This window comes from Rhinolophus hipposideros (genome assembly GCF_964194185.1).
Source record: "Rhinolophus hipposideros genome assembly, chromosome: 20".
Taxonomy (NCBI): domain Eukaryota; kingdom Metazoa; phylum Chordata; class Mammalia; order Chiroptera; family Rhinolophidae; genus Rhinolophus; species Rhinolophus hipposideros.
In genome coordinates this window covers 52,867,411-52,889,147 of record NC_138066.1, presented here as the reverse complement: position 1 = coordinate 52,889,147, position 21,737 = coordinate 52,867,411, and the positions used below count along the sequence as shown (strand labels likewise).

Genomic DNA, 21,737 nt, shown 5'->3' with positions numbered 1-21,737 from the left:
GAATAGCTTTCTCCGTCTGTGCTGTCAATTTAGGCTCCATTTGGAGCAGCAGGCCTGGGTCTCAGGCTCTGTGTAGTTACCATTCAGCCACTTTGCTGGGTGGGGGAACATTTGTTCATGTGGGGGGTTGTAAACGATGTCCTGGAAGAAAATTTCTGTATATCCCGCCGGGCAACGGGCTCAGATGGTGTCACTTCTCATGGCGTGCCTTTGGGAAGGTTTGATACTGGCTCTTTGTGGCTACCACTGAGTGCCACCTTCTCAGACATGCCCAGTGAATCAACTCCACTTATGCCACTGAACAGCCCTAGACATGGGCGATCACCCCAAAGGGCTTGCAGACATCCCCAATTTCAGGGGATACCCTCTGAGCAAAGCCTGGAGAGAAACATTGTTAGGATCTCTGAAGCTGTAACTCATCAGTTCTTCAGCTGAGGGTGTAGGAATCCCAGGAAAGGGGTTAGCACTAGGCCTGAGCCCTGGGACCTGCCCTTTGAGCCAGCAGGCAGGAAGGCCCCCCTTCTTTACTGGGAGCTTCTGAATTACGTAAACCATATTTTACATATTCCAAAACAAAGGAAAAATAAAAGCCTGAAAAACAATCTTAACTGTCTATCAAGTTGGAATGATAACCAGAGAAAATCTCAAGGTGACATTTGAACACAGTTGGCCTGTCTTCAGTTGGACAGGAACAAAAAGAACTAACATTTTAAGTGTCAGTGTATACGTCTAGTGTAGCACTTGGCATTAGAGCTGTTTTATGGATTGTGTAGAAAAAATAAGTATTTATGAAACACTGTCAGTGGAAAAGATGCAAACAAAAACTCCTATAATATTATATTTTAATAGCAAATATAAACTCAGAACTTTAAAGTTATGTGTTTTTTGATTCATACAACGGCCTGTCTGCTGAAATGGTATAGAAACGATTACATCCCAGCATTGAGGAGCATTTCTTAACCCAGATCTTGCTTTCTAAATACCACACCCCACTAGCAGGAACCAGGGTCCCTCACTTACAGAAGCCACTGACTCCTTTTCTCAGGCTGGGTCAGAGCTGGGAACCTGACTCAGATGAGTGTCCAAAGACACAAGGTCTTCCCCTGGTCAAACATGGGGCAACTTAAACTATGAGAGAACCCCCAAAAAGTAAAGCAAAAACCAACCTGAAATGTACTGCACTGTTAAAATCACTTTAGAGACCTTATTTGCTACTAGAGGTGACTGTGACAACGGCTAAGGTAGCTCTCCTCCAAAGATGGGTCCCCTGTGAGAAATGCTTCCTGATACTTGTGCCCTCGGTATGGGTGGCGCCACCAGTCTCCGTACCTGGACCAAAGCTTGGGTGGGCTGCACCTGCCTCAGGATGGTTAGTAGTGGCTCCGTGAGCAGGTCTAGGTGGTGTAGGTGCTGCCCCGCCACCCCCCACCCTGTCTGCTGCCTGCTTCCAGCTGTCCTGCTCTTGAACCTAGGGGAGCCTGTGATGGGTTTAGTTGACCTAAGTTGGTGGTATCTACAGTTAATTGGCATCTGGGGACAGGATTACGGGATTGGCCCAGGTTGTGTCTCAGCCTCGACCTGTGTTTAGAACAAAGATGTGGGTGGTGCTAGGCTCATAGAACAACGGTGGCTGTCCAGGCGCTGGCCCTACCTATGGTGACTCGGGACAGGTGACGGGGCCCAGCGGGTGGTCACTCATGAAAGAGCAGTTTTTAGGGAGGGAAAGAACGAGAGCCAAGACATGGAGCTGCACCTGGGAGCTGGTGCACAAGGCCCTGGGGTGCCAGGGTGTGTCCAGGGAACAGACTTTGGTCTGCAGGCCACCTGCCCGCTCCCCCCACCCAGTGGGCAGCCCTGGTCCCTTGACATCACAGATGCGTCGGTGGCTTTTTCCCGGGAGGGTGGTGGGCTGACCGAGTCCCCTGGCACTGCCGCAGCTTCTTCAGTGCCCTGTAGGCCTGCACAGCCCGCTCCCTCTCCTCCGCCACGATGCGCTGCCGGGCCAGCGAGGTGGCCGAGGGCTGGGACACACCGCCAGGGCTCAGGAGCATGTGCAGCATCAGTGATTTCTTGCTGGGCTAAGGACCGGGGATGAAGGCATGGCACAGGTTCAGGGAGAAGAGATAACCGCCTAGGTCAATCCCATAGCTGCGAGCCCAGTGAGACGCACGCTCATCGAGGACCCAGGGCAAGCCCTCCGCCCCCGCTTACCTGGCCCCTGCTCATGCTCGTTCTGGGCTTGGCAGTCAGCTCAGGGGGCTGTAAGGCGACCTCGCCAAACTTCACCGTGTCTAGAGGGGCAGAGGAACACGACTGAGGCCCTCTGTCTGCCCCTCTGGGTCGCACCCAGGGCTGATGGGGTGGCCTCAGGAAGAGTACCTTGGAGCAGCTCCTGCTCCAGCCTCTCCGCTGCCTTTTCCTCTCTTCTCTGCCGGACTTTGTCCAGTCGCCGCCTCTGGAACCTGAGGAGAAAGCAATGCCACTGGGATCCCCAGGTCTCATTCCACTGGACTTGGGGTGACAGCAGTCACTCTGCCCCGGAGGGACACCTGCGGCAGAGCCCAGCAGGCTGCCGCCAAGTCCCCATTCCTGCCACCCGCCCCCACCCCATAAGTTCTCAGCGTGTGACTGGGCCCCGGGGCACAGTTGACAACATCTGCAGACATTTCGACTTGTCACAGTGTGGGGGGGTGCTCCTGGCACCTCATGGGGGAGGCCAGGGATGCTGCTCACCGCCCCTGCAGAGAGCGGCCCCACCCTAGAGAATCTTCTACCCCAAGAGTCACCTGAGCCGCTGCACACGACGCGGCCCCTTAATGACTGGAATCATAACGTTTAATGATGTCAAGTTTTGGAGATCACTGTGGTTTTGACAGTGTCTGAGGGCGGTTTTCTGTAACATAATCTTCACTAGCTGATATGACAAGCATGAGAAGAATTCAGACACCAGAAAAATGCACAGAGCTGAAAACAATCTGGCTTTCATGGCTTTTAAAGAAACTTCTCATGAAAGCTTGGGTTGGTTCATCTCAAGAGTCGTGGTTAAGGCAGAAACACACCTCAAAGAGCCCTTGTTTCGTAAAGCAGATCCCCAGCCCCCACCACAGGCTCAGGACGGTGACACACAACTTCCTTCCCAGACTTCTCCAGAGCCAAGGGCAGGGGTGGGCTCCGTCCCGGAGCTGGCTGCCGCCCTCAGGAACCCTACAAGGATCTGAGCAAGCCTGAAGCTGGCGTCAGGGGTCACAGGACTTGTGCAAATGACACAGCTAAAGCCCCTCGAACCTCCTCCAGACATGAAACGTGACACAGTCCAGGTCCAGGGAGAGAAGGTGGCGTCTGCCAACCAGAGGAGGGGAAAGCCCAAAACTGCGTGTCAGCCTCACCCAGATCCCCCAGCCACAGTCCTGATTTCCACAGCGGCTGGCATGGTCCCGTGGCCAACAGGCCCTCCTTGGGGGACACTGAGCCTCATCTTTTCTCCACTTGTCTAGAGCAACCAGCCTGGGCTGGACGGCTGCCCTGACCTCCTCTGGCTCACGGACCCAAAGAGACGCAAAGACAAAGCCAGGCTCTCAGAGTTCCATGGGTCAGAGCCTCCCTGAACCTCCGAGGTTAAGAAGTTCAGACGTAAAGAAAAACAGTCATCTGCTGACCAGGGTTTGTAACTTCTTTCCAGGCTTTCCCTGAATCTTGGAGCAGGGTGGGGGTGCCCTGGCAACAAAACGCTGCCACTGCAGAGACAATCACGGGACCCTCAGCCCCCACTCACGCCTTCTTCCCCTCTGACTTCTCCTTGGGAGCCGCCTGCGCCTCGGGCTGCCGGTCAGCCTGATTCTTGCTGAGGAACAGCACGTGCTGGGCCTCCTGCTCCATGCGCTGGACATAGGCCCCATCGGATTCCCACTTCCTCTGCTTGAACTTGGGGACAGCAATGTCCGGATCCTCTCCCTTTGCTTCCTTCTCCGTCTTTCTGAAGGCCACCTGGGCTGAGGACAAAGGGAGATATGGCATGAGGGGCAGGAGGGAGTGGGTGGTGCCAGGCTGGCCACCATGCTCCCTTCCCTTCCCAAGGCTGCAGGAAGGGAAGACCAGGCTCCAGAGGGAGCAGCCCAACTCCACTGGCTAAAAAGGAGCTAAGACACCCAGCTTGGGGCGCACAGGAGTGGGTCCCCACAGCCCACTGGTACATGTCTGTCACGCGACTCCACTGAAAAAGGAAACAGGAAACAACATAAATGTCCATCAATCGGGGACCAGTTGAATGGATTCCCCTGTGGTTATCCAGAGACTTCCTGCACGGGTATGGAATACAGCACGGGAGAGCTACGCACAGGGATGTGGAAAGATCTGGAAAGTCTCCTGTAAGTGAAAACCCAGGACTAAAAAACATGTGGACGAAGGTATAGCTTGTCACTACGTGTAGTATTTCTCCTGGGAAGGTACACAAGATGAACAGTGGTTTCTTTCAGGCGGAGGGAGCAGGATTCAGAGACAGGAAGGGAAGCTACGCCTCACTTCATACGTTTCGGAACTGTTAGATTTTACCATATAACGTGAGTTTCTATCTTTTAAATAACTTACGCCAAAAGAGCACTTTCAATAGAGCACGGCTCCAAATGTGCCATCTCCCCAGGCCAGGACACCTCGTCTGCCCTTCCCACCCTTCCTCTTCATTTCACTATCCCTATGGCAGCCATAGAAACGCCAACAAAAAGCCTAAGGTTTAGACAGAAATCGTCAAACAGCAGTGCTGTAAAAGCAGTCCTACGTTTGGGAAAACAAATACGTATACACACAACACACAAACACTCCTGAGAGTCACCTCTGGCAGAGCCCGATGGGTGGGCACCGATCTGGCCCACGGGGAGAGGTGGGAAGGGTGTTTCTCGGGTGGGGCCTTAACTTAACCCCCAGAAATCATCCACTTCTCTCCACCATCGTTTCTACACTCTGGTCCAAGGAACCATCCTTTCACACTTGCAAGAGCCTCACTGGCCTGCCCTGTCCACTCTGCCTCCCTCCCTCCCTTTTAACAGAGTGACCTGTCCTCAAAGTAAACCTGAACCGACCGCCCCCAAAAGGTCTCCACTATTCCTGGGAAGTCAACACTCCGTACACGAGGCCCAAGAGCCTTCTGAAGCCTCATCTGAAAGCACACTGCCACCAGCCTCTGCTTTGGCCCTGGGGACACCGACCTTCCCTCAGGTCACTGACACGCCATTAAATATTTGGGCATTTAAGCTTTGTGCCCCCCACATGGGCCCGCACATTACCCTCTTTCTTCCTTTTCTTGTAACTGATGGGGTTTTTCATCTCCTGGCGGCTCCTCATAATCTCTCGGAGCCGGAAAGGGATTTCCTGTTCATCCTGGTTCTTGGGCTTGCAATTCCCTTTCTTCTTTTCTTTGCTAAGAAGGAGAACACCAGGGTGAGACGCATCCCGCGTCCAGCAGAAGCAGAATCAGAGAAACCGAAGGTGGGCCTGGAAAACGGAACTTTGCCGGCCACCCTGGCTGCCGCGGCGCCGCGGGGGGCTGTCCCTGCCCCGGGTTCTCGCGGGACGCGGGTGAGAGGCGCTCCGACCGCGGCCAGCAGGGCCAACACGGCCCCCTGGAAGCGGACAGCGGCGCCCGCGGCGGGCCTGGGTGGGGAGAGGCCCGGGCACAGACCTCAGCGCCGTGAGAACCGACCTGCGCGGCCGGGGCCTCGGCGCCGAGCGCCGCTCCCCCTGAAGCTGCAGCGGCCGCCCGGGGCCTGCAGACGCCGCCGTCCGCGCGGAGGCCGCCGCTCGGCTCCCGGACCCCGCCATCCGCACGCCGGCGCTGCCGGAAGAAGCCGCCGGGCCCTCGGCGCGGTCCCGCCCCACGACCCACTTCCGCTCCCTGCACTCGGCCCCGCGCTCCTCGGGGCGGGATTGGCCCGGGCGGCGGGGCTGGGGCGCGCGGGCACCCTGGGCCGAGCTGCGGGCGATGCTGCTCCGGAACGTGGCCCGGGGATCCCTGGCGGTGGCCGCAGGTGCCCGCGGCTCGGTGAGTACCCGGCCGGGGCCGGGGCCGCGCTCGGGAGGCCGGGGCCCGCAGGGACCGGAAAGCACCCCGCCCGGCCTCCAGTTCCCGGGGACTGCGGCTGCGGCCACCGGGCCGGGGGCGGGCGGGGCGGCCTGCGGACCGCCTCCTGTCCGTTTTGCCCTCGCCAGGCACTGCGCCCGGTTTCTGAGAAGGGTCATTCTGCCTCTGGGCGGAGCCCCGGGGTAGTGCCAGCCGCCTTCTGGGCTGCTTCACTCGTTCCGTTCCGGAGTGTCTGTTGAACGCGAGCCTGCTGTGTGTGAGCCCTTTGGGGAAGCCGCAGGGAACGAGGGTCTGATGCTTCTCGCAGGAGTTAGATAAATAAACAAGGGGAGTTTGGGCTGTGTCAGTCGGTGTTCAGTGCCCTGGAACACAGAGCAGGAAAGGGGACTCTGGGGCCCGGCTGGGGCTGAAGGAGGTGGGGAGGGCTGCCCACACACCTTTCTGGGGATGGCCTGGGAGGCCTGGGCTTCTCATGTGATGGAGAGAAGCGGGGATGAAGGAGTGATGCGAATAGTCAGACGGTGAGAGGGGCGGAGCACAGCTGTACTGGTTGGACAGGGTGCGGTCGCTATGTGGCCAGGAGCGCACTGGCTTCCAACCCCTGCTCCGTCATCCACAGGGCAGAACCATCTGAGCTGGAGGTGACAAGCTTCCTCCAACCCCACTGTCTGCTGGAAGGCATGCCTAGCGCTTGGCCCTGAACCCAGCACTTTTCACGAATCACATCATCCTCATACCCAGCATTACATCCATTTTACAGATGGGAAACTGAGTCTAGAGATGAAGGAACTTGTCTAAGGTCACACAGGAAGTGAGGAAGCTGAGAAGGACATGGAGCCCGCTGCCAGTGACAGGAGGCTGAAATTTCCTTGGAGCTGGGGGTAGGTGAGGCCTTATCAGCTTCCTAAAGACTCACAGGCTTATCTGCATTCTTAGGGGCCATGCCGACTCTCCAGCTGGGACTGGCACCAAAGGCTTCCTGGAGGCGGCAGCGTTCTGCGCAGGTATCATGGCCGGACCCCAGTACATGAAGGCCGCAGAGCTTTCGGGAAGGACCGTGTGGAGGTGGGCTCCCAAACAGGTGCAGATGGCACCCAGCAGCTCAAGTCCTCCCTGCCCAGTGGGGGCCCCTCAGAGCCCTCATACCCTCCGCCACCCGAGCTGCAGCCCCCCACAAACTGCTGCCTGAGTGGCTGCCCCAACTGCGTGTGGGCTGAGTACGCAGAGGCACTGCTGCAGCACTACCAGGATGGCGGGGAGCGGGCCCTGGCCGCCCTGGAGGAGCATGTGGCTGACGAGACCCTCAAGGCCTTCCTCAGGATGGAGATCCGGCTCCGCATGCAGGGTGGACGCTGAGCCGGCCTGGCGGGACTCCTCCCCCGACCGGCTCCAGCCCACCAGCTCCTACCCAGAAAGCCGCACGGCTGTCTGTACCTGTGGTCCCTTCATGGGGCTTGTGGCGGGGGTAGAGGAAGAATTATTTATTGACTTTACCTGAGAATAAAGAAGTTCTCTGGCGGTGAGACAGAAGGCTTCTGTGTTGTCTGAAAGGCTTGTGAAGCCTCATCAAAGAAAGGCGCAGTTGTCATCGGGTGTTCACTGAACACCCAGAGCCATCACCAAACCTGTGAGGGTGAAACAAGACCATGTCCTTGACTATTCAACTGACAGTGACCCCAGGGGCCCCCTTCCGTGTCCCAGCACCCCAGAATTCCTGCCCAAAGGTCAGCCGTGGTTACTAGCAGTGCAGCAATGGCAGGACCAACTGATCCCTTGGAGCTGCCGTTTGCAGAGCCCTTGACATGCACGAACGCCCCCAGACAGCCCGGAAGGTACCCCATTCGTCCAGCTGCTGGGGTCCTTGGGAGACACCCATTCGCAGAGCACCTGCGGGGCCTAAGCTCGGCTTAGCCACCAGTCCTTCCAGCCCACTTGGCCGTGGCTCCCCAGGCAGCCGGCCGGGGTGGAGGAAGCAGCAGTTCTCAGCCATTAACCCTAGAACCAGCATCTGGCAGCAGCCTGGTCCTGAGCTGCAGACCCGGCCACTGAGCATCAGTGGCCAGGACTTTATCTTGGGGCCCTCGCTGCCCATGGCCATCTCCTGCTCCCCTTCACCCATGGGAATTGTCCCAGCTCATCTCCCTCCCCTCAGCGATTCCAAACTCCGATACCAGTGGCCTGGACAGGGCAGGACTTAAATGAAGTTATGCCAGTTTTATGTCCTCATTGAAGTGAAAAGCTGAGGTTGTAACGCCTTCACATAGGATTGGCGCTGACACACAGGCTTCCCCTTTAATGTAAAGCCGGTGTCTCTCACGGAGGCCTGTGCACAAGAGGCGGAAACCAGCCGGCACAGCCTGGTGCTGCGCTAGTGCCTCTCGTGTCACCTGCTCGTCCATGCCGTCGTCTCGCGCAGCTAACACGTGTCATCAGGATTTAGACGGGTTCAGAGAAACGTTATAGCAACACATGTTTATTACACTCTATCTCAGAGGGCGTCTACTCCGACCCTGTCCTCGTACAGATTTGAAAATGGCCCAGGAAGAGAGATTTCCCCAAGACTGCAGCAAGCAGAGCCCGGTACAGTCTGGGGCCCCGCTACAAGGGGCCTACCACGCAGCGGTAGTTTATCTCAGAGATGTAGGGAGAGCTTTGCTGTATTTTTCTCCAAAATGTGGATTTACGAAAGTTTTTCTACAGGCGTATGTGTGTGTATTTCCGTGGGTTTACACATGTGTATATACGTCTGCATACTCGTACATCCCACCCAGTGGACCCTATGAAATCAGCCTTATTTTAGAACTCAAGTCATGGCAAAGACCCTTGCAGTGTGACATCCCCAAAGAGAAGCCACTGGCCTTGCGCCTTCTAGATATAAAAGCAGGCCCCCTTCTAGATATAAAATAGGGTCGAGGATGCCAGCGCCGTGTGAGCACCAAGCTCGCTGAGACTAGTCTGCAGGTGCAGGTCTGGTCTCCATTCAATCCACAGGTACTTACCGACCATCTGTGACGTACCCGGCACTGGCCTAGACGCTGCGACCTGGTAGGAATCTGTGTGCCCCATTCCACTCTAGTGTGGAAGACAGGTTACTTCTCCAACCTCACACCTGTCAGAACGGTCATCATCAAAAAATCATCAAACAGCAAATGTTGGCGAGGATGTACCGTGGGTGGGACTGCAAATTGGTGCAGCCTCTGTGGAAAACTGTGGAGATTCTTCAAAAAGTTACAAACGACTACCTTATGATGCAGCAGTTCCACTCCTGGGTATTTGTCTGAAGAACTCCAAAACACTGATTTGAAAAGACATATGCGCCCCTTTGTTCACTGCAGCGTTATTTACAATAGCTAAGGTATGGAAGCAGCCTCAGTGCCCATTGATAGACGAATGGAGAAAGAAGAGGTACATGTGTAATAATAGACTATTACTCAGCCATAAAAAAGAATGAAATCTTGCCATTTCTGACAGCATGGATAGACCTATAAGTATTATGCTGTATGAAATAAGGTAGCCAGAGAAAGACATACCACATGATTTCATTTACATGTGGAACTTAAAAAACAAATGAACAAAGCAAAATAGAAACAGACTCTTAGATGCAGACAACAAACTGATGGTTGCCAGAGGGGAGGGAAATGGGGGGGATAGGTAAAAAAGGTGATAGAGAATAAGAGCTACAAACTGCCAGCTAAAAATTAAGTCACGGGAATGTAACGTACAGCATAGGACAAATAATATTGGAATCAGTTTGGCGACAGATGGTTACTAGACTTACTGTGGTGACCCCTTTGTAAGGTATCTAGATGTTGAATCACTGTTGTACACCTGAAACTAATATGGTATTGTATGTTAGCTATACTTTAGTGAAACATTTTAAGGGCCGGCCCGGTGGCTCAGGTGGTTGGAACTATGTGCTCCTAACGCCGCTGGTTTTGCCCCACTTGGGCCAGTGAGCTGCGCCCTCTACAGCTAAGATTGTGAACAACAGCTCTCCCTGGAGCTGGGCAGTGGTGACCGGTCGTGGGCGGCCATGAGCTGCCGTGAGCAGCCATGAGCTGCCGGGAGCAGCCGACTGGTGACCGACTGCCTCAGCGGGGGGAGCGCAAGGCTCATAACACGAGCATGGGCCAGGGAGCTGTGTCCTACACAACTAGACTGAGAAACAACGGCTTGAACCGGAGTGGGGGGGGGTGGAAGGAAGTGGGGAGTGGAACTTTTTTTAAAAGAATTATCCAAACTTACAACTACATGATAAGTGTGATGAAGGAAAGTCCAGCTACCATGAGGTCTATGAGATAGGCATCCTGGTCTAGCCTGGGGGGCCCTAAGGAAACAATGCTGGAGCAGAACTTGGAAATCCCTAAGGAAAGGGGAGCAGCAGGTGCAAAGGCCCTGGGGTGGAAGGGGCTGCTTAGAGCACATTCGAGGGGAGGCCTGTTTGTCAGCTCAAATCCCTTGTGAAAGGGTGAGATGAAAGGTGAGGCCAAAGAAGTGGGTAGGGGCCATGAAGGCAGATTCTTCAGAAGTCAGAGGACTGAGGTGTGGAGGCATGAGACAGCCACTGCTGCTGGTTCATCTTCCTCTCAAAGATGAGCAGGTTCGGGAGAGAGTCCTGCCCTTCTCGCTGTTCACGATCACACGTTCCCTCCCTGTCCTGGCCCCGTCCCTGGCTCTGGCTCGTCTTTTCCTCAGGCCCTTGACTGCACCTGAGCCCTTTTGCCATCCCCAGGGATCCTCGGCGGTGGTGCCCGCCTGAGTGGCCCTGGCAATCTCATTAGTGTCGGGGGACAGTCCTAATCAGCTTACACAGGAGCAGGATAAAAGCCCAGCTTATGCCCTGGTGAGAGGCCTGGCACTCACAGCCAGCGCCCCCGAGACCTGCCCCAGTGCTTGGTGAGTACTGACCGTCCCCGGTTGCTTTCCTGGTGGCCACTTACCTAAGGGTGTCAGTGGGAATCTGCCCAGAGGGTGGGAAGCTGGTGAGCTTTTCACCACCATGCTTAGGCCGGGGTCTGCAAGAGTTCACCTACCACCCTCTTCTTCAAAGAGGACGCCCACTGATCACCTCCTCTGCTCCCCCAAGTCAAACTGGAGCAGCCTGGCCCCAAGTCCAGTGATGATCTGGGAGCCTCAGGCCACACGCGCTCAGTCAACAGGAGTGGGCACCAGCCACAGGCAGGGCTGGGGCAGGCAGCTTGGGCAGCGGTCTCCGTGGAAACATCTGAGAGCTGGCGCTCCATCAAGGCTCAGAGCTTCCCACGGCAGGCCCATGACTCAGGACTATGGAAGGGGTCCGGCTGGGCTGTGAGGAGTGGGCGTCAGGGTCTGAGCGGCCAGGACCCCCAGGCTTGCTGCCGTCCACCTTGGAGCCCTTCTGGTGCTGGTTCTGGCACAGAGCTGAACCTTAGGGAGGGATGGCCCATGGCGGGGTCCACCCCAATCCCAGGTGCCCGGTACCCACCACCGAGCCTTCCTTGGCAGTGAGACCACCTGTCCTTACCTCCCAGTTAGTCTCGGGCCTGATGCTCTAGCCGGCAGCTGTCGGCAGCCCAAGGCTGGAGTAAGGCCCTTCATCCCACCAGATTGGGGGAGCGCAAGAAAGGGAACCCAAGAGATGGTACCTTGGACGTGCAGTGAGGGGGCAGTGGCTCCTGCCTGTGTCGTGTGCTTAGCCCCAGAATCTTCTGGGCCCCAGTGGCCCTGAGGGATTAGTCTCCCTCTGGTGCTAATAGGCTTTGAGGAAGCTGAGCTGCCCTTGACCTTGCCAAGGTCACCAGGGCTTAGGACATTTGAGGAGAGGAGGGCAGGTCACCCTGTGCAGTGGTACAAAGACACCAGCAGGTGACGCTGGCATCCAGAGCGGACTCCAATCACCAGTGAGCGGCCCAGCAGAGGGAAGACATTGCTGGGGGGAAGGCTGCACAGCCCAGCTCAGCATCTCACTCTGAGGCAGGCCACTTCCCTGCCCAGGCACCCTGTTTTCCCGCTTCTCGGGTCATTCTCCATGGACACTGCTAGGTGCCCGGAATGCCACCGTGAATGAGACCCAGTGTCCCAACTCAGTGCCCCAGGGATTGGGGAGGGGAGCACGGAAGGGGAGACACATGAGGAGGGGTGCACTTGGGGGGGGCCACCCAGCACTCTCATCCCCCTGCCTGGTCCCAGTGGAGCCCCACACGGAGATGGCAGTGGGCTGCTGTCTGGGTCTCAGGATTCAGGGCTTCCTTGGCTCTGGTGGGTTGAGACCAGTAGGAAGTCTGACTGAGACGCCCTCCCCCGGTCTGCCCCAGCCAAGAGCGTGAGGGAGTCCAGAAGCCAAAGGTCACTGCAGGGCCTCTGCCAGCCTGGCCATGAATCTGGAGCCACCCAAAACCGAGATCCGGCCGGCCACCAGGGTGACTGGGGGGCCCGTCACTCCCAGGAAAGGGCCCCCAAAATTTAAGCAGCGGCAAACCAGGCAATTCAAGAGCAAGCCCCCCAAGAAAGGCGTCCAAGGGTAAGCAGAGCTGGGGAAAGGATGCCTCTATGAGAGGGTGGGAGGGTCCAGCCCCAGGCTGCACAGCAGGGAGGTGTGGCTGGGGAGCTTAGCACCCTTTCCTGGTTGAGGGTGGTCCCATCGTCCTAACAGAGTTCCTGAGGGCCTGAGCAGGGCCTGTATCAGGGCCCCCCATCTCCTAGCATGGAGGGCAGGAGAGACCCTGGGAGGATCCTGTCACTCTCCAGCTGTTATTGCCAAAAAGTCTGGAAAGTACTGCCACCTAGAGACTAAATCACAGCCACACACATACGCAACCAGGCACACTCACCACCTCATGTATACACACCCAGGGCACACTCACCACCCCCCCACACACCTAGGGCACACTCACCCCACACACACACACATACCCAGGGCACACTCACCACCACCCCCACACACCCAGGGCACACTCACAGCTCCATGTATACACACCCAGGGTACACTCACCGCCCCCCACACACACCTAGGGCACACTCACTGCTCCACGTATACAAACCCAGGGCACACTCACCACCCCCCACACACCCAGGGCACACTCACTGCCCCCCACACACCCACCCAAGGCACACTCACCACCCACACATATATTCCCAGCGCACACTCACAGTCCACGCTCTTAGGAACCTGCACTCAAGTGCAAACGCACCCCCACTCACCCCACTCCACTCTCTTCTTGGCCGCCACCCTGACCCCTCTGTCCTTGCAGGTTTGGGGATGACATCCCTGGAATGGAAGGCCTGGGAACAGGTATGATGACTACTAGGGTCCACCCAGGTTCCCCCACTCACCCACCCACCAGTGTGCGGGGGCCTGCTTTCCGAGGCTCACCTAGGGTGCCACCCCCAGTCTGGCCTTCATTTTCTCTCCAACATCTAGTGTCACATCCCCCTGAAGTGGGTTGTTCCCACACTGTGAGTTCAACAGGTGCTGGGAGGGGCTGGAAGAGAACGAGGACCCCTTGCTGTCCCCCTTTCCCCAGCAGCAAGGCACATCTCCCATCCCCTCCCTTGGGTCTGCTTCACTCACTGTCTCTGGGTAGAGTGTCCTGGGAGGAGAGTCTTCACCCAGGACTTGTACTCTCAGCACTTGGGGTGTGGTCAACAGGGCCCCAAGGGGATGGTGGGGCCATGGCACCCTCCTGGACACACTGGCCCCTCTCCCGCAGACATCACGGTCATCTGCCCGTGGGAAGCCTTCAACCACCTGGAGCTGCATGAGCTGGCCCAGTACGGCATCATCTAGCACCAGACCTGGCCCGGTCCCAGGACCCTCCCCTCTACTGCCCACCCCACCCGTTCAGGACCCTTGCGAGGAGGCCCGCCCTGCCCAGAGTGTCCAGACCGCACAGGTTGTCTGGATACCCTTGAAGGGCAGCAACCTCAGGTCCCCAGACACCAGGCACCCACCACCTCCCTGCAGGATGCCCGTTTGGGGCTGGCCAGGCCCTGCTTAACTTCCGGAGATATTGCCCACAGACCCTCTCCTCCCGTGGCTGAAAAGCCTGAGCAGGACCTCCCAGGAGTGTCACCCACACGCTGCCCCCCTGTCCTTCCTGTCCGAAGGTGAGGACAAGCTCCCCCCACTAGCCATGCCCAGCCGTGCCTTTGGGTCGGCGTGGTGGGTAGCAGGAGTCCCGGGGCATCAGTGAGGGAGGGGGCCCTTCCAAACCCACCACACCTGTGGGAAGCTTGTCCTTTCCAACATTGCCCACATTTGTTGACCCCATTTCACAATAAAATTATGTGCCCCCACTGATCCATCTGGGGTGTGTTGGGAATTGGGATGGGGCCCGAGTGTGTGAGTGGCTCAGCAGGAGTGTATGGGTAGAGACGCAGGGCAGTGGGGGCGGCAGGGGCCTGTCCAAACTGTCCCTAGCTGCAGCCATCGTCCAGAATCTGCCAAGTTCACTTCCACATAGGTGAGGTGCAGTGACCAGATAGTGATTCTTGGGAAGGGCCCTCTGTGACCCCATTTATGTGAAGGCCAGGAAGGCCCCCCTAAGGGAAGAGGAGGGAGCTGCAGCAGAGGTGATTGCAGGGAGGGGACGAGGGCGCCTGCTACGGCAGGGTCTGGACTGGGTAGGGGGTGCGCAGGCGTTTAGCTAGGTAAGACTGCCGCATGCTGTCCACGTGACATTGGTGTGATTTACTGTATAAATGATTCATCAGTAAAATTTACTCCCCCAAAAAGCCTTCTGGAAAGAGGCCTGGGCCTCAACCCCAACCACCACAGTGGACAGGAAAGGGGGAGGTGGCCTCAGAGGAGGGCGGGTGGCTGGTGTCAGGACAAGGGGCCTCAGGCCTGGACTCCAAGGTGGTCGTTCGGTGGTTGAGAAGGAGGTAGGAGGCGGTTGGAGGTGAGGGTCTGAGGGTAGCCTCAGAGGCAGTGTCCCATCCCACATGGTCATCCAGGTGGGAGGTGGGCATCATCACAGGTGGGTCTTTTAGGCTGGGCCCTTACGTGAAGCCTCCCAGGCAGGGGTTGCAGTTGGGGCTTCTGCAGCAGGATTTTCATCCAGCCCTCTTTCCAGCCAAGCACCCTCTGTGGAAGGCAGACACTGCCAGGCAGTGGCCAGCGGGTCAGCCTGCACTCAGACCCCAGCGGTTTGCAAGTGAGGGGGCAGTGCCAGCTGGTGGTCTGGGGCAAAAGCCTCTGAAAGAGGGAAATCAGGCAGCGGCTGGGCCTCAGGGAAGTAGCAGAACTGGGTAGGAGGTGGGTAGCCCCGCCCTCGGGAAAAGGGACGCTGGAGGCCCGCGGCACAGCAGGTGGAGGAGGCCAGGTGTCCGTGGTGCATGTCCATGCTGCCCCGCGGGGACTCTGACAGCTTCCTTGGGAGGGGCAGTGAGAGGAAGCCTGCGGCTCCACACCCCATCCCGGGCCCCTGACTTTTGTCTCACCTTCCGGTCATTCCGGGGCCGACTTGGGGGCGGGCAGGTCGCGGGGGCCACGGCTTGGGTGGACAGGCGCCGCCGCTCCGCCCGCTCCGGAGCCCTCCGCCGCCCCCTTGCGGGCAGCTAGGGCCCGCACCAGCCGCGTGGCCAGCAGGAGCTCCGCAGCCTGGACCACCACCGCCGCGATCGCCAAGCCGCCCGCCGCCCGCATGTTCTTGCGCAGCCACCCGCGGAGTGGGGTGCCGCAGCCCTCCAGGTGCACGACTCTCTGAGCTGCATCCTCATCCAGGCCCAGGGCCCCGGAGCCGCACTGGTCGTTGATAGAGGCGCCATCTTCCCGGGGGTCGACGCAGCAGGAGGCCGGGAGGCTGCAGGCCTGGATCCCCGGGGAGCTGCAGTTAAAGTACCTGCGGGGGCACCGGCAGGCAGTCTGGAGGGCAGCGGCCGCTGTGCTGGGACCCGACGCTGCGTCGGACGTCTTACCCACACTTCCGTGGCACACACATGCATAGGCACACGAACACGCATATGCAGTCACGAATGCACAGGCATGCTGTACACACGCACAGAGCCCTGAATCCACACGTGCACAGACACACACACATGCACACACAGTACCCAGCTTTCCATAACTGATCCTGGCACTGTGGGCGCCCTCTGTACGTGCAGCGGGTGTAATAGCTTCTTGGCTGGAAGGGATGTATTTAGTGAGGTGGTGGAGGGAGAGACAGGCGTTTGATGAGGGGGGGGAGGGAGACGCTGCCGAGTTGGTGTGAGCTCGTCCAGTAGAGCAGGAGAAGGTAGGCTGAGGCCTGGCAGGGCCTCAATAGTGGTCAGTGGGTCTAGCGGGGATAGAGGGACAGCACTGGGCAGGGACAAGAGGTGGCAGACTGGGAGGAGCTCCCAGGACTGACAGGCATGGTGCCCTCGTCACAGCCCCAGGTGCGTTTGGCCGTCCACATGTGTCCAGGGCCCTGAAACCCCCATGTTTATCCCTTGTGCTCCCTGCCAGGCACTGTCTCCTCTCCTAGAAGAGTAGGCCTCACTAAGGCAGGCTCTTGAAGGCCGGCAGGATATGTGGCCATGACACCACTGGGGGCTGCCACCAGTCCAAGGTCACACACAGCCACCAAACGACAACATGTGTCTGTTTGGAGAGTGCCTGGTGCAGGAAGGGGCCCAACACCTTCCGGTGACTGTTGGGCACAAATGGTCAGTTTTCAAGAGTCCCCATGTGACTCCATCTCTTGTCGCCCAGAAAGGCCCAGGGGAGGGGCATGTCCCACCTGTTGTAGGGGTCACGTGGAGAGCACATGAGGGATAGGTGACAAAACAGCTATCCTTGAGCAGACTGGAAAATGTACCATGCTGTATTCCTAAACACAATGCTTGAACACACACACGACACTCACACACAGTGGAGGGAGAGTTCCTGAATTAACCTAAAAGCTATTTTCATTTGACATTGTTTTGTAGGATGTCCTTACCTAAAACCCCCCAAAAGTGACTTTCTAAGTCTGCTGGCTGAGCCTCTCCGTTAGGGTCCCCGCATGTCCACCTGGTCCTGGCTGGGCCTGAGCGTGTACACGTAGGAGTGTGCACACATGTGAGTGCATACACGTGGGGGGGTGTGCATGAGTGTGTGGCTGAAGGGGCCACCCTCCTCCCTGTTGGCTGCAGGACTCACAGGTTCTGCTGCCAGTCCTGGTAGGAGGCGGCCCCACAGCACTGCAGACCAAACTGCACTTGGTCCATGAGGAACCGCAGGTCGGGGTCATCCTGGTAGTGGGTGATGGCCACGCGTAAGGTGTGCTCCAGGCTGTCCTGCAACGGGCCCCAGAACGCCACCACCAGGGCCCCCGCCAAGGCCTCCAGCACCAGAAAGGCGAGGAGGCCCCCGGAAAAGCAGCGCAGCAGGCAGGCATTCTCACAGAGGGCCCCCAAGCAGCCCGCCAGGCTCACTGCACTGACTGCCAGGCCCCCCAGCACCAGCACCAGCATGGGGTCTGCGGGCAGGGGGCCCCCCCAATTATCCCCCAGAGACCCCTTGACGGCCAGGCCCCAGAGCCCAATGGCTAGGGCCAGCAGGCCAAGCAGAGAGAAGAGGAAGTTGGACAGAAAGATCAGGCACTTGAGGCAGCTGCTTCCCCAGGGGAGGGAGGGGGCCTGGCCTCCCCCAAGGCCTGGCCTCCACGCCCATCTCTCCTGGAGCGCTGGACCCAGGTGGCACGGAGTGAGTTGGCTGCTCTTGGAGAGGGGTGGCTCAGGGCCCACAGTGTCCTGCAGAGGGAGGAGGCACGGGGGGAGGGAGGGAGGGGAGGTTCTTAGCAGTGCGACCCCATGGTATGGGATCAGAGCCTGCAGGGGGGCGGGAAGCTGGGCACGGAGGGGGAGGGGGACTCAGGGATCCCAGCCAGCCACCGACATGGGAGCTTCCAGGCATGTCCTGGACGGTGTGGGTCCTAGCTCCTTTGCAATGGCATGACTGCACCGTTCAAGTCCACAGTGGAGATTTAGCAAGGCGACCGCAGGAATGTGTGCTCCGCAAGCGCAAACCTCTCCCTGCTCCCCTCTGCCTCTATGTGATCAAGGATGTGGTCACACGGGGACTTCTCCACCCCGGCCAGGAGGTGGGGGCCCACCAGGCAGAGGGGCTGGCTCAGGTGACTGCCCTTTCTGCCTCCCTCCTTGAAACTGGCCTCGATGTCCCAGGATCCACTTGGTCACCCCCACTGAATGCAGGCACTGTGCTAGGCCCACGGCAATGAGGGCCAGGCTTGGAGACCAGGGCTCTGTGACTTGCCATCCAGCAGGACATTCAGCCAAGCCCGGGGTGAATGGGGGACCCTGTCTGTACCAAGGTGAGGAGCAGAGGGGTGCTGGTCCCCCCACAGAGAAGTGGCTCATTTCTCAGTGAGGTTTGGAGAAGCTGCTAAGGCTGTTCCACTTGGCGCCTTAATGGACAATCTCAGTTTCTTATCTGCCTGTCCCCCCACCCCACACCCCAGCCCCTCCACCCACAGGCACCCAGTTCTGCCAGTGATGCAGTGTGACTGGGGGAAGGATGGGGAAGCTACGGCCCTGTGCCCTGGCTTGGTCCCCTTCTGACCCAGTGTACCAGAAAGAAGCTGTCACTTCACTCCCCACCTGTCTGGCTCTGCATGATGCTCCATTGATTCTGGACTGGGAGCAGAGAAGAGGGGGGCTATTTATCAGCCCTCCAGACCCAAAGAAATCAGTGGGAGCTGAAGGACAAGTGCTGGTGCCAGTTGTGGGTCTGCTGGAGGCATGGGTCTGGGCTGGGAAGGGGGGGTCATCTCCTAGCTCCACGGCCACCTGGGAGGGACACGAGCTTTCAGTGCCTCCTACACCCTGAGCCAGATGTCATCCCCAGATTGGCAGAGACTCCACCCTGGATCCCTTGTCCAATGACTGGCACTGGACTGAGCGATAGGGGCAGTGAGTAAGGGGGCAACAGTGGAGGTGAGAAGGCTGAAGAACCTGGGGGAGGGGAGGGGAGGACATGAGGGAGGCCCACCAGCCCTGGTGTGGCTGTCCCCTGGGCGTGTGCTTTCCTGGGGCCACAGGCACAGTCGTGCTGGGTCAAAAACAAGAGCAAGGCAGGGTCACATTTCAGAGTCCGAACAGGATGCTGGGTGAGGTTAAGTGCTTGGTTAGTAAACCATACCCCCATCTTAGCAGCTCCCATGGGCCTTGGGGCTGGGCACATCTCCAAGCCCCGGGAGGCCACGAGGGTGCTGGCTTACCTGGGACAGCAGGGGTCTCCTTTCCCCCTCCTTCATCCTCCACTAGGACAGGTACGCGGGTCCCCTGTCTGGCCACTCTGGCTGGGACACCAGGGCTGGTGCTGCCGTGTCCCCGGCTGCTCTGGGAGCTATGAGTCCAGGGCTGGGTGAGCTGTGAGCCCCACCGTGACACCACAGTCATGATGGGATCATGTGAGGAATCACGTTTTAGGGCTTAAGACAGCCCCTGCTTGTTGAGTGGCATACAGACTATCTTGCTTCTTGAGCACCTGACAATCCCCAGTCACGAGGAGCTTCCATTGTAGCACAGGGGAGTCCTAAAGCAAGCAGAGGAAAACGTACGCTATTTCACAAGGCCGTAAAAATTATGAGGCAAGCAAAGGCAGATGTGACGGTGAGGGTGGTGATCAGTGGTGGTCTCACGGTAAGATGTCTGGCTCCCAAGGTAACTGAGAACAGGGACACACGCAAGCATTGGACACACATATTCACAAGTGCCAGAGGGTGAAACAACGCAGAGGTCCATCAGTGGAGAACAGATTAAACAAATGTGGTCGGTCCATGCAGTGGAATATTACTCAGCCACAGACACTCAATACAACTTGGAGGACCCTTGAAAACAGGATGCTCAGTGAGAGAAGCCAGTCACAAAAGTCCACATGGTGTATGATTCCATTTATATAAAATATTCAGAATAGGCACAGCCATAGAGACAGAGTGAAGATTGGCGGTTGCTGGGGCTGGGGACAGGGGGGTGGGGAAACAGGGAGTCATGTGCCTGAGGCAGGAGCAAGCCTGGGAAGTTTGAAGGGTGGCTATACATGAAAGAGTGTCATGTCTGTCGTCATGCAATGCTCGAACATGGCTGCACTGGGAGACTCACGAAGAAGACATAGCCTTGTCCTTCTGCACGCGTGTAAGGAATACATTTGGTTACAAGACAAGAGAGAAGCTCAGAGGCCATTCTGTATGAGAACAGGAAAGTCACAGTAGAAGGACGTGTGTCAGCAGAATAAAAACCAGCACACCAGTACTTCGGGCAATCCTACCCACTCTCCCTCCAAGCTTTCTCCTGGATCCAGCCCCCCTTTGTCCTTGACTGCCACCACAGTCTCTCTTCTCCCCAGTCACATAAGCCTCCTCACGGCTGTCCTTGCTTCTCCTGCTGCCCCCGCCTCGATGTCTATTCTTCACTGTGCCTCCAGAAAAACCCTAAAATGTAACAGAGAGCACGCCTCCAACACTCGCACCCTCCAAAGGCTTCCTGACACACTTGGAATAGCCTTTGTACGTCTGACACAGTTCTTCCTGACCCAGCCCTCCCCAGGCTTCCCCTGTCCTCAGCCACACCGCCCTTTGGTTGTTCCTGGAGCACCCGGTTCTTCTCAGGCCCCTGGACCTCTGCACTTGCTTTCCCCGCAGTGTCTTTCACTCTTCCCCCAGATACCCGTGTGTCTCTTTCATCTGGGACCTGCGCAGACCTCTCTCCTCGGAGAGCCCCTTCTTGACCTTCTTATTTGAAATAGCCTCTACCACCCTTCAGCCCTTCCCCTGCCATTACCTGCCGTGTATTCCTATGCTGATCTGTTGTTTATAATCTGCCTCCTGCTGGTGGACTCCACCAGGGCAGGGCCTCTATCTCTTTCTGCTGTATCCTCAGCATTGGAGCCATGCCACCCAGAAAGTAGACAATAAATATTCGGTAATGGAATAAATACGCCAAGTTCAAATAACTGCTGAAACTAACAGTGACATTGTATCAGTAATAAAGAAAGCAGTGAAATGAAGAGGTGGGGATAGGAGGAAATGAAAGCAAAAATTTCCTAACTTTTTCAGCACAGGAGTTAAATAAATACAATCTGAAATTGAACCATGGTGTTATTATAAAAAAACATAGACTTTAGCCTCTTAGAAGTTTTCATGACTTTCTTACAATCATAGGCAAGGTCAGCTACAAAACCTGCAGGGCTCATTGCAAAATGAAAACGTGAAGCCCCTCGTTGAAAATTATTTCCAATTTTAAGACAATGACTGCAGAACATTGAACCCAGCATGAGGTCCTTTGAGTGGCAGGGGTGACCGCCCCCGTCCCTCCCCCCCAAGCTGGCCCTGGTGGCACATTTTAGGATATTATATCTCTGTGCCCCAGAAACTTTTATCTAAAATTTGGCCTAAATTAATTTGTTTCTCTTATGTTAGAGTCAGGGGAAGTACCTCCTCTCTTTTTTCGTAACATGAAGGCACGATGTCACCTTCCTGAAATCATTTCTCTGTTTACATGTGACCAGCGAGAGGTCCGCAATGCCATTTTCCCCAATCACAACGCACCCATGGTTATTTCTGTTTCTCTTTGGAGTATCTTGTATTTCTTGGGTTTCCCATAACGAGCATCCGTCATCAATACAGCCATCTTTCAAAGGGCTCCTTCACCGTGTGGCCAGGTGGTGGCTCAGGGCCACGCGCGAGGAGGCAAAGGGGCGCGGCCG

General features: G+C 57.2%; 4 protein-coding genes across 7 annotated transcripts; 2 read left to right on the top strand and 2 right to left on the bottom strand.

The window, feature by feature from the left end:
• Positions 1 to 802: 802 nt before the first annotated feature.
• Positions 803 to 6,354, bottom strand: CCDC137 (coiled-coil domain containing 137). Its single transcript, XM_081030022.1, has 6 exons — positions 5,693 to 6,354; positions 5,277 to 5,410; positions 3,773 to 3,989; positions 2,380 to 2,462; positions 2,212 to 2,291; positions 803 to 2,078 (listed from the first exon to the last, which is right to left on the bottom strand). Exons 1-6 carry the CDS (start codon positions 6,226 to 6,228, stop codon positions 1,869 to 1,871), a joined length of 1,260 nt encoding a protein of 419 aa, XP_080886148.1. The 5' UTR covers positions 6,229 to 6,354; the 3' UTR covers positions 803 to 1,868.
• A 220-nt stretch (positions 6,355 to 6,574) lies between these two features.
• On the top strand, positions 6,575 to 7,426 carry OXLD1 (oxidoreductase like domain containing 1; the record flags this gene model as incomplete). The annotated part of the gene is made up of 2 exons (XM_081028044.1): positions 6,575 to 6,591; positions 7,027 to 7,426. 2 exons carry the CDS (start codon positions 6,575 to 6,577, stop codon positions 7,424 to 7,426), a joined length of 417 nt encoding a protein of 138 aa, XP_080884170.1.
• Positions 7,427 to 9,068: 1,642 nt separating this feature from the next.
• Positions 9,069 to 21,699, bottom strand: TSPAN10 (tetraspanin 10). 4 transcript variants are annotated; one of them, XM_081030024.1, is made up of 5 exons: positions 21,580 to 21,699; positions 19,252 to 19,568; positions 17,172 to 17,764; positions 15,491 to 15,891; positions 9,069 to 9,179 (listed from the first exon to the last, which is right to left on the bottom strand). In XM_081030024.1, the coding sequence occupies exons 2-4, from the start codon at positions 19,285 to 19,287 to the stop codon at positions 15,498 to 15,500; spliced, it is 1,023 nt and encodes a 340-aa protein (XP_080886150.1). In that variant the 5' UTR covers positions 19,288 to 19,568; positions 21,580 to 21,699; the 3' UTR covers positions 9,069 to 9,179; positions 15,491 to 15,497. The 4 variants fall into 4 exon arrangements, 3 of the variants coding, with proteins under 3 accessions (XP_080886150.1, XP_080886149.1, XP_080886151.1); XM_081030023.1 differs by lacking the exon at positions 9,069 to 9,179 and adding an exon at positions 14,726 to 15,134; XR_013992070.1 differs by lacking the exons at positions 9,069 to 9,179; positions 21,580 to 21,699 and adding exons at positions 15,007 to 15,134; positions 16,103 to 16,173 and having other exon boundaries at positions 19,252 to 19,421.
• Positions 10,321 to 14,347, top strand: PDE6G (phosphodiesterase 6G). The gene is made up of 3 exons (XM_081030032.1): positions 10,321 to 12,569; positions 13,300 to 13,340; positions 13,759 to 14,347. The coding sequence occupies exons 1-3, from the start codon at positions 12,424 to 12,426 to the stop codon at positions 13,833 to 13,835; spliced, it is 264 nt and encodes an 87-aa protein (XP_080886158.1). The 5' UTR covers positions 10,321 to 12,423; the 3' UTR covers positions 13,836 to 14,347.
• Positions 21,700 to 21,737: the final 38 nt, after the last annotated feature.

Excerpts from the sequence above, each read along its gene's own strand:
- CCDC137 (XM_081030022.1), bottom strand. The coding sequence starts at position 6,228 with ATGACCCTTCTCAGAAACCGGGCGCAGTGCCTGGCGAGGGCAAAACGG. Across the intron at positions 5,411-5,692 it reads CCGAGGCCCCGGCCGCGCAG|CAAAGAAAAGAAGAAAGGGA; the intron begins GTCGGTTCTCAC and ends TCTCCTTCTTAG. Across the intron at positions 3,990-5,276 it reads CAAGAAAAGGAAGAAAGAGG|CCCAGGTGGCCTTCAGAAAG; the intron begins GTAATGTGCGGG and ends CTTTGTCCTCAG.
- PDE6G (XM_081030032.1), top strand. The coding sequence starts at position 12,424 with ATGAATCTGGAGCCACCCAAAACCGAGATCCGGCCGGCCACCAGGGTG. Across the intron at positions 12,570-13,299 it reads CCCAAGAAAGGCGTCCAAGG|GTTTGGGGATGACATCCCTG; the intron begins GTAAGCAGAGCT and ends CTGTCCTTGCAG. Across the intron at positions 13,341-13,758 it reads AATGGAAGGCCTGGGAACAG|ACATCACGGTCATCTGCCCG; the intron begins GTATGATGACTA and ends CCTCTCCCGCAG.
- TSPAN10 (XM_081030024.1), bottom strand. The coding sequence starts at position 19,287 with ATGAAGGAGGGGGAAAGGAGACCCCTGCTGTCCCAG. Across the intron at positions 17,765-19,251 it reads GGAGACCCCTGCTGTCCCAG|GACACTGTGGGCCCTGAGCC; the intron begins GTAAGCCAGCAC and ends CTCCCTCTGCAG. Across the intron at positions 15,892-17,171 it reads CAGGACTGGCAGCAGAACCT|GTACTTTAACTGCAGCTCCC; the intron begins GTGAGTCCTGCA and ends GTGCCCCCGCAG.